General features: G+C 42.7%; 2 protein-coding genes across 6 annotated transcripts; both read left to right on the forward strand.

Annotated features, from left to right (window-relative positions):
• The first annotated feature begins 169 nt into the window (after positions 1–169).
• Positions 170–4,905, forward strand: LOC117747447 (RNA-binding protein 4.1-like). 4 transcript variants are annotated; one of them, XM_034556666.1, is made up of 4 exons: positions 170–302; positions 2,289–2,718; positions 3,041–3,777; positions 3,972–4,905. In XM_034556666.1, the coding sequence occupies exons 2-3, from the start codon at positions 2,307–2,309 to the stop codon at positions 3,760–3,762; spliced, it is 1,134 nt and encodes a 377-aa protein (XP_034412557.1). In that variant the 5' UTR covers positions 170–302; positions 2,289–2,306; the 3' UTR covers positions 3,763–3,777; positions 3,972–4,905. The 4 variants fall into 4 exon arrangements, with proteins under 4 accessions (XP_034412557.1, XP_034412558.1, XP_034412560.1 ...); XM_034556667.1 differs by having other exon boundaries at positions 172–439; XM_034556669.1 differs by having other exon boundaries at positions 173–302; positions 2,435–2,718.
• Positions 4,906–5,416: 511 nt separating this feature from the next.
• LOC117747446 (RNA-binding protein 4.1-like) lies at positions 5,417–10,348 on the forward strand. Of its 2 annotated transcripts, XM_034556663.1 has the most exons (3): positions 5,417–5,582; positions 7,444–7,867; positions 8,585–10,348. In XM_034556663.1, exons 2-3 carry the CDS (start codon positions 7,462–7,464, stop codon positions 9,433–9,435), a joined length of 1,257 nt encoding a protein of 418 aa, XP_034412554.1. In that variant the 5' UTR covers positions 5,417–5,582; positions 7,444–7,461; the 3' UTR covers positions 9,436–10,348. The 2 variants fall into 2 exon arrangements, with proteins under 2 accessions (XP_034412554.1, XP_034412555.1); XM_034556664.1 differs by having other exon boundaries at positions 5,428–5,582; positions 7,444–8,703.
• Positions 10,349–10,730: the final 382 nt, after the last annotated feature.

A 10,730-nucleotide genomic window follows, 5' to 3' on the forward strand; every position in this document is an offset into this window, starting at 1 on the left:
TATGGATATGTGTTAAATAAACTGAAAAAAATAAGTAATGAATATATAATTCATTGAAACCAAGTGAGCCGATGAGGTTATTCCAGATGTCATTGCTACTTCAAGGATAAGGCTGATGTTATTTCACTTTGTTATCGTCGACATTTCGTTATTGTTACAGTGCGGACTTCCACTCGACTGGTGGCGGTAAAGAAGCAGGATGTGGTCGCGGAACTAGAAGAACCCGCAGCAGCGTCACGGGTGCTGTGCGGCCGCCATTTCACTTTTCGTTGAATGGTTTCGAGGCCTACGCCGTTTAATCGGTGAGTTAGAGACTGTGAGGTCGGAGCATGAGCTGAAATACTTGTTAGGAACTTGTTGACGCACTCCCGTCATCGCAGCGCTGTTGCGGGCTTTCTCCGAGTGGACGTCGGCTGAATTAGAGGCCGCACGCTAGCTCGTAAGTTGTTAGCTAGTTGATGTGTTAACTCACTGAATTCATGCGCCTTCATTCCCCCAAACGTTAGACCGCCATGACACTGGCATGAGGACGAACAAGGAAGCGGTGCGCACAGAACACATTGCACCAAAAAGCGAGGGAGACGTTTAGGCCGTTCACGCTAGTCCTGTGAGTAACGTTAGCTAGCTAATGAGCCGCGCTAGTGCGACATGTTTAGGAGACGCCAGAGCTCGTGAACAGTAAGGCCAGAGGTGCCTCGCTTCGCGTCCCGTCGGGCGGACACGGACTTTGAACCCGCGTTTGATCCTTTCATACACTGACGCCGTCCTCGTCGCATTTTTTGGCGAACCTTTTAATGTTGCATTATCTGTCATATTAACCTAAATTTGGATATGTGCAACGTAACATAACACCGCAAAACCAGTCCAACTAACGCTAAGTCATATATCTGACAAGCTAGACAGCAATAGTTTTCTTTTGAAAATGAAACTCTTTAAAATCCCGTCACACTTTTTACTTCCTGAAAATTATCGTTTAGTTTCTATGGAACCTTTTTACTGACAATTTTGCCTCCCCTCTTACTGTAATTAGATGTACATAGACTTAACTCTTTATAGGGATGACAGCGTCACAATCAAGGACCAGGTCCCAGACCTGGTCTTTAAATATTGGATATCTGCCGATCCTCAATCTACATTTACTTTAAATGTTGATTTAAATATGTATCTGACACACTGAAATAACTGATGTCCCCATCTAAATTCTTCCCATATTATCTTGAACTCTATCCAAAGAGTCACTAAAGGTCCTGTTTCAAAAACATTTTTAAATTAAATTGAGCAGTTAACATTACTGCTAGGATATGGATGCTAAAATGCGACACATTGCACAATGCTCACATTTCCGAGATACGATCTGAACCCAGGTGTCAGAACAGTCAATTGCCAACCGAATACATTCATTTTGATCAGATTAATTTGATCAGATGCTGACATGAAATATGCAGTTAGGACCGGCCCGGGACATCCCTGTCCCTCAGTAAGCAAATCATACATGTTCAAAACAAAAATAGTAACACGCAGTATCGGGTATTGCTTTTATTGTTTTTTAACGTGCCTCTTTTTAAGAATCAGATGGGACATCGGTTAATACTAAACTAAAGCACAATTCGTTTGTATAATAAACATCATTAAAACTTTGACATTAAGATTCAATGAATGTATCAAGTGATGGTTTCTAATGATTAAGGAGCAACACCACACCTAAATTTGGTGATGTCCCCTGGTCCTTGTGTTTAATAAAATGTATTAAATGCTGACGGTATAAATGTATTGTCCTACATATATATATATATATATATATTGTCCACCCTATTTGATGTCAATAAGGATAGGCTGAGTAACAAACACTTGGTATAATGCAGTACAGTTCAAAAGCATAATCATAAAGTTGAATCAATAATTCTCAAACAGTTTTAATACAAACTGAACATAGTGAAATACAAGTACTGATGATAACTTTGGTGTTTTAAAAGAAATGCTACATTTATATTGTGTAAATCACAATAGCTATGTTATGTCAGTTATGGTTACGGACTCTCTTCACCTCCCTTCACTATTTTGGGTATAACTAATTTGGCAAAAAAAGATGCACAATATAACAAAGATTTTCTTTACATAATAATCTCGTTACCCTGCATTTCTTTTGACCATGATAATTGTGTTGATATAGTAACAGCCCTTGACTGCTATAGTTTTAGCTAGATATTTAATATAATTTAATAATTAATTATTATTAATCTCATCTCTCAAAATATTGGTTGTGTTTTTTTAATTATTAAATCTTCTAGGATACACAGAACTTCATCATGGTGAAAATATTTATTGGCAACCTTGCCTGCAACACCGCCCCTGAGGAGCTGCGCAATCTCTTCGAGAAGTATGGAAAGGTCTCGGAATCTGACATTGTCAAAAACTATGGTTTCGTCCACATGAGCAACGTGTCGGAGGCCGAGGAGGCCATCCGAAACCTCCACCAGCACGAGCTGAACGGCTGGCGCATGAACGTGGAGATGAGCAAAGGGAGGCCCAAGTCCACCACCAAGCTGCACGTCAGCAACCTCGGTGAAGGGGTCACTACTGACGTCCTGCGGGCCAAGTTTGCCGAGTTTGGCACGGTGGTGGAGTGTGACATAGTGAAGGACTACGCCTTCATTCACATGGATCGAATGGAGGACGCCATGGACGCCATCAGTAAGCTGGACAACACCGCCTATAAAGGTGAACTCTTTGGCGAGGGAGAGCTAGTTGTCTTTGCTGTCTATAAATAAGAATTTTGGATTCGGTTCGGTCGCTGTAGCGCTCTCATGATGAGTAAAATCCACCGGCTCTTTCCAACATTAATTGACGAGGTGGACTAAAAGTCATCACCTAAAACTTTGCCAATGCCTCTTGTTAAACCAGTGGCAGTGGTGAACAGGGCACCTGGCGCTACTCACGACTGATTGGCGGAAAAATGCATTTACGGTGTTTTTATAGTCGATAGGAGCCTTTTCGTGTCAGAACTCCGCAGTCTCATGCGTGTCTTCTCTCTCCCTATAAGGCAAGCTGATGAGCGTACAGCTGTCCACCAGTCGGCTTCGCACCGCCCCAGGAATGGGAGAGCACACGGGCTGCTTTGTCTGCGGGAAACATGGCCACTGGTCGAAAGATTGTCCAGTCGCTGGGAATGGTAGCCACAGCGACGGCGCAAGAGGCCGGGGCGGCCATGGTTATGGCAGGGGCAGCTTCGAGATGGAATCTTCAGAGGCTGATTACATGGGCGGCTCTGCGTATAGTCGGGCTGGTTACGTAGGTGGGTTGCCGCCTTCCCCTCACAGGCTCAGCGGCTACGGTGCTGAGCTGGGGGATCGGTACTCCGGCAGGGGAGCAGGCACCTTCGCGGAGAGGTCACCCGCTTACGACCGTGACCGTCTCTTCTGCAGTGTTGACTATTATGAGAAGTACAAAGCTCGCCCTTACGGCTCGAGCTATTTCGAGGAACGTCGCATGTCCTTCCTCCCATCTCCCCCACCTCTCCCCTCCTCCCTCTCAAAGCTGTCCTCCAGTATAGATCCATACGACCGTCGGTCAATGCCTCCATCCTCATCGGCCGCTGCAGCTGCCGCATTCTACGCACGGGGCTGCAGCCCGATCAGACGGGTGCCGGTCTCCCCGGCGGGCTTTGAGCGAACAGAGTTGTCACCAGCATCGGGCTCACGGAGCTCCTACGCTGCTGCTCCACGGCCCAAGGATCATTACGAGCCACGCTATGCGCCTTACTAAAGCCTTGGTGCCAAGGTGAGCAACACAGTGTGACAGTTTATTAGTTCTCAGTGGGACATTTAACTGTAAAACGTTACTGGTCAGTGGGCACTGGGATCTCAGTAAACCATTATTGGATTTCTTTACAGTATTAAGTCCTTTTGAAGCTGTTCTGTTGATAGTGAGGGGTTGATCCCTGTCTCTGAAAAGGGAATTTGCTCTCTTTCTAGGTCTGTTTGTGAACCACAGGGAAAGTGTTGCCGTCATTTCTTCAAGCGTTGTGATTCCATCGGTCTGCGCGAGGTGCGGAAATTAGGATTGGACATTTGTGTCGGCATCTTCCCGGACACCCGAGATGCCAGTGGCCTGCGCAGGAATTGTTTATTTTCAATCACATTCACCTAACCTGTTTTCAACGACAATGAACGGCACCGTTTGACATTTATGATGTATAAAACAATAATATGCTCACTCGCTCTACAGGTTTCCAGCTCAGTTTTTATCCATGTTCCTTTTTTGTGTGTTTTTCTTTCTCACGTGAAGAAAATCGTTAAATTCAGCAAATATAAATTGTATGGCTTCTGTTTGTCGTATAGAAGAAGTGTTCTTGTTTCAAAACCTGAAAATGTACTTTCCTTTTTTGGATGGGATGAGGGTTAACCCTTGTAGCTTGTAGTGCAGAATAATCTTAACGTGCTCCCAGACTCACATGGGACATGATGTAGATCAGCTATATGGATACATGTAATGATCATCATTGGTATCTTATCAATGTTCTTTGAAGGTGAGGACTCTTCCGGTATGTTTCGCCACAGCATAAACCGTTATGCTTGAAAGGGTGAAGTACTCTAAGCGGTCTAGTGGTGGGTGAGAAAGGAAACCTGCACTCTTTGGCCTCTGCAGTGCATGAATCGATTTAGTGATTGACACAGAGGAAGACAATAAAGAATTGAATCCACATCCATGAAACTGACGTGGCTGAGTGTTCCGTTAGGACACAGAATCACACTTTGAGTCAGTACCTATTTTATGACAAATAATCTCAAACATTCCAGCATCATTTTTTATTTTCTTTCAATTTGAATGTCAGCTGATCTAAAGTCAAGATTCTTGGAAGTAAAAGTGTTGATAATAAAGAGTGACATGCACCGTGCTGCTATGTAACACTTTCAATATGTTTTTGTTCCACCGGTATTGGCAACAGAAAATAACCATTCATCTCGTGAGCTTGAGATGGTGATGGAAGTTCATGCAGATGCAGAAATATGAGGCAGGACTCGGTGTGTAGTCATGAGGCACTTGTGTTTTGTTTAAGGTGCCCTTTGTTGATTTTGCATAGAGGTGGATATGAAGTTTGTATTTTTCATACTAGCTGTACAAGTACCAGCATAAATATATAAAAAGTCTAAAGTGAATATTATTTTTAATAAAGCCACAGGGGTCTGGTTGTAGGAGGTGAAGGTGCAGAACGTTGTAAAGTCTGAAGAGTGTACATAATGTAACTAGTTAGCACACCCATGTCTCTTTCTTTAAACGTCATCTCTGTTAGATTAGAGCCGCCACAAGGTTTGTCCCAATAGAAGTTATGTGAGCTGTGCTTTATTGCATTTTGCTCACGTTCTCTGTGGTTTCACCGTTTCCGGTCTTATTGCAGCACGTGGCGCTGGAATGTTAGCCCCGCCCACAGGCGGTCCCTCCCTCGCGGTGCTAACCGAATTAGCTGTATGTCTTTAGCATGGCGGTTTCCTGGTCACGAGCTAGCCACGTCAATGTCAGTCGGTAAAGCAGCAGTTGTCATTTCATTTTCCGAGAGACGAGACACACATCGCATCTTTAAAAAGGTAGTAGATATATTAATGCAACACGTTGAACCTAAAAGTGTTTTTGTTGTAAAAAAAAAAGCCAATGTTCTTGAGCTCTGAACGCTAGCTAGGCCCGTAACTAGTATGATTTTGTATGGATACGCTAAGCTAATATACAGGCTAGCTATACGCGTGTTCAGCCTAGGCCTACACGCGCGGAGGTGGACGTGAAATAACTTTGCTATCGACTAAAATCCAACATTCTGATCTGACTAACCGTAAATGTCAAAGACAATTACTAATACGTTCGCTAAATTTGCTAACCGTGTCTTTAGTTCGCAGCTAACGTTAACCAAAAGGCCGCTATTGAGCCGCGATACGCAGTTTATGCTGTCGATCGAAACCGACACTTGTGTCTCTTTGTGTAGTAATCTCATACGTGTTGGTAACGTCCACCTATCGACACCAACCAAAGATATCGCTGTTGCCTTGCAAATCCGGCCTTCGTGTTCTGCAGACCGTACTCGCTAACGTACTCGTACACATTCTTGTTCAGGATTGGGATTTGCACAAACCGATCTTATATTTACAGCTAAACAACGAGGAAAAGCTATGAGCTCCACATTTGCAAATCGTTATTGTGGCACTGTCTTGATGCGTTCTCTGATGTAAGAATGTGATTTGGACTTTTCCGTGGTGTGTATATAATCAACATCAGGGTGCCATCTAGTTAATTTAACATGGTTCTTTCTTGGAGAGTTTGATGGTTAAAAGAGCCACTGGTTTATTCTAAAACCTACAGAGGACATCTTGTAAAGGTATTGATGTTTCGATAACACCCTCACGTCCTGTGCAGATAAGGGTGTATATATGACCCGTATTTAACCAGGTAAAATCAATTTAGAACCAATTCTCATTTACAATGATGACCTGGCCAAGAGGCAGTACCACAGTCCACACAAGTGACACAAACGGCACATATAAAATACAGTATGACAAACGCATGAGAAAATGGCTGAAAACAACATAGGTAAATTATAAACACTGTACAAAAAAAGCGCATTACTGGATGCTCTTTGTAAAAATGGAAGAGAGAGAAGTGAGGGCTTGTCAGCAAGTACAGCAGTCAACTATGACTTGTTGCAGCTTTTGTTTAAACATGTTGAGAGGTGAGAGCTGTTAGTTTAGCGTGTTTTGTAGTGAGTACCAGTCATTTGCAGTGGCAAAATGAAAGGCGTTATGACCAAACACAGTATGTATGTGTGTATATATATATGTGTGTATATATATATGTGTGTATATATATATATGTGTGTATATATATATATATATATATATGTGTGTGTATATATATACACGTACACACACACATACTGTGTTTAGTCATAACGCCTTTCATTTTGGCACTGCAAATGATGTACTCACTACAAAACACGGTTAAACCAACAGCTCTCACCTCTCAACATGTTCAACCTGCAATATTTACTGGGGACCAACCAATACTTTCATGTTTGAGACTGATAATATTGACATTTGAGAGTTAGAACATCTGAAAATATCAGCCGCTGATAAGCCATGATAAATATTTTTTATTTGGTTAATAAACCATGATAGATATCAAGATACACTTTTCTGTTAATAAATAAATGTGTCAACAACTCTTTGTCAATGTTTATAAATGACCTCAAATAGTAAATATCTTCAGCTTTTCTGAATTGCAGTGTTAAGTTATGGATCAGTCCCTGCATCACCATAGGCTAATATCCACATTGCCAATGTATCTGAAGAATGACATTCATAAGTGCTTTCCCTACTTATGTGTGAAAACAGGGACTATTGTACATTTGATATTGTATTGAAATGGAATTGTGATACTTATCTTGATTTTGTTTCTCCTCAGTGACGTGGAAGCTCCACAATGGTGAAAATATTCATCGGGAACTTGTCGCCGGACACCACATCAGATGAACTTCGCTCCCTCTTCTCCCAATATGGCAAGATTGGAGAGTGCACTATTGTCAAGAATTTTGGCTTTGTGCACATGGATGACAAAGCGGAGGCAGAGGAAGCCATAAGCAACCTCCACCACTATGAGCTCAATGGCATGCCGATGAATGTAGAAATGAGCCGCAGCAAGTCAAAAGGATCCACCAAACTACATGTTGGCAACATTGGCTGCACCAACCAGGAGCTGAGGGCCAAGTTTGAAGAGTTTGGCTCTGTGGTGGAGTGTGACATAGTAAAAAACTATGCTTTTGTTCACATGGATCGAATGGAGGATGCCGTGGAGGCCATTAATCAGATGGACAACACAGCTTTTAAAGGTGAACTCTTGGGCTGGGGCTAATGGGGAGTTGAGTCTTTATATGAAAGCTGTAGCATCAAGAATGTCATTCTCTTCTTGTGGTATGATGGGTAAGTAATAGACACACCACAGGTAAGTATAAATAGAAAGCTGAAGGATAACGGTAAGCTCAAGAAAGAGGCAGCCCATATTATTTTAAAGCTGGTATCCGTAATGTCGATTTTTTTATATTTTGCTGGAATCTTGTAAAATAAAAATGGACACCTACTGCAATTTACTGACTGATCAGGTCACACCTGTTCTAGTCGTCAATGCAAGTACAGTCAGTTTTGCACGCTAAATGCGAACCCTCGGTGACACGGGCAAATATTGTAAATTCTTCGTCACGTGGACCCTTGATTAATTTGAGTTGTCAAACTTTGCTGACGTGTTTTAGCATTAGCTGATTTAAATAGCTCTCTTGTGTGCAGCCTTCTGTTACATCTCAGATCTTTTCTGTGGTATCAACATTGTCTGAATTCCCTTTTGCCACTGCAGTGGGTAATAGTGTGTGGAAAGTTACGGATTTCAGCTTTAATACCTTTTTTTTAATGCTTTAATCTTAAGATATATCTTCTTGCTATTTTTTAAGGAAAATGCAGCTTTTTAACATACTTTTGTATGCCAGAAAGGAAATGTCAAATATTATTTAGAATTAATGCAGCCTTAAGTCCTTATTGAGTCTTTTCTTTTTAAGGCAAACTGATGAGCGTGAAGCTTTCGACTAGCCGCCTGCGTACTGCGCCGGGAATGGGAGACAGATCGGGTTGTTATCGTTGCGGGCAGGAAGGCCACTGGTCCAAAGAATGCCCTCTAGACCAAAATGGCTTCCACAGAAACGGCTCAGAGCCAAAGTCTGATGGATTCGATGACTCGAGATTTGGCGAGCGTGCTCACAACAGGGGTTATCAACCGGACTTCAGTGGCGACCCAGATTACAGTGGCGGCTATGCTCCTGCACATGGTTTTTCCCGGGGTGCCGGTCACGGTGGCAGCATGGCGGGGTACGGAAGGGGTTCGGGCTACGAGAGTGCAATGAGATACGGGCCGCACCCCGGTTACGGCTTAAACGCTGTCGCTGAACATAGCATGGCTCGGATGTACGGCAGCGAGGCGGCATTCAGGAGCAACGGCTCGCTCTATGGCGCGGTACCAGCCTACCCGATGCGACGGTCGCCTTACGAGGAACGGGATCCGTACGGGGTCGTGGACTACTACGAGAAGTACAGGGCCAATGCTTACGGAGGCAGTTATTTCGAGGAACACCGCGCCGTCCCCTTGCCTGCTCCATCAACATCATCCTCCACAGCTTTAATGAGGGATCGTCTGCCCCCCTCTAGCGTCGACGCATATGAGTGCCCCCCCCACCCTCCTCCACCAGCCCCGGTCTCCTCATACTACGCACGTGACCGGAGTCCGATTCGGAGAGTCCCCGTCGAGGCAGATGGATACACATATGAGCGTTCGCGCATTTCCCCGGTGCCCGCCCTCCCAAGGAGCTCTACCTTTGACCATGCGAGCGCTGATCGGGCACGTTATACATACTAATCCTTGTCCCACGCAGCCAGGTGAGAGCTGCCTGTCATTTAGTGGATAGGATAGCCAAAGTGCTATTGGAATCAATGAAAATGAAACGTTAAAACATAACATCTAATTGGTAATATCATAGGCAAAAATGTGTACGTGAGTGGGTATAAAAAATGAGGCTACAATAAAGCTTACCAACCGTAATAGCCAAGGAGTAGATTTTAACGTGAACGCCCTCACATGCTATGATCTCATTCTAGGTACATCAAAATAGCAGTACAACTGATGCTAAGTTCACCACCTTTCCTTGTCCTATTCACGTGTCGTGGGACGGCTGCAATGCAGATACAGGGGTTCATCTACAACCTGGCTGACCTCTATTCATGAGAATGGATCTTTGGCCCTCTGAAAGAAGCTCTATGTTTATACACTAGTTAGTCTAAATAGAAACAAATTAAAATAGTGCATGGTGCATGTTTTAAAGGTTAGTCACTATTAATTGGATTTAACAAATACTTTTTTTTTTCAGCAGCATCTAATGTTTTACTATGTGTGTTTGTGTTTGTGAAAGTTAACATTGTTACCGCATACGTGAAACAATGGTCAAACTAGTTTGAGTACTGTATGCTTCATCACCTACATTGTTTAACCTGCGGTCTTAAATGTCACACCTGTACCCAAATATGGACCTTCAGTTGAAAAACTTGTGACACTTTAGTATTTTAGTTACTTCAAACCTTTTGTGAAATTATGGACTTTTTATCAAGTGAAATTGTGATTTCTTTTCTTTTTTTTGTCAATAGGCATTAAATAGATTTTCATTGCTGTAACAAACATGAACCTTCACATGTTGGACATATGTCGGAGTCTCACAAAGTCTTGTCTTGATTTCTAACAAAGGGGTTAAAATTAAAGTCTGTTTAAAGTCTGAAAACTGACCTGTGTGTTCATTGTGCCGAGTCATCTGAAAAACAAATTGGGAGTCGACCACCTTGGGGGTGCAAAAAAAAGATCATCTGAAGTGGATGATGAAACAATAACATTTGCATGCACATCTTTGATATTGTGTTAATATTGGCCAATATATTGATTTTTCTATCTAAGGTGTGAAGAGCAAGCCAACCAGAGCCAAGATGCTCTGTCAAGTGATGCTGCAGTTGCTTTGTTATAGAATACTAAGTTCCAATTATTTAATTCTGATCTTTGATGAGCTCTATAAAATTATATCCCTCTGTTGTAAGTACAATTTTATTTTATTTGCACTGCTAGAAAGTGCCTTGAAATCTAAATAGTAAGGCTGGATAATAAAAGTATTT

This window comes from Cyclopterus lumpus, chromosome 18, assembly GCF_009769545.1.
Source record: "Cyclopterus lumpus isolate fCycLum1 chromosome 18, fCycLum1.pri, whole genome shotgun sequence".
NCBI lineage: Eukaryota > Metazoa > Chordata > Actinopteri > Perciformes > Cyclopteridae > Cyclopterus > Cyclopterus lumpus.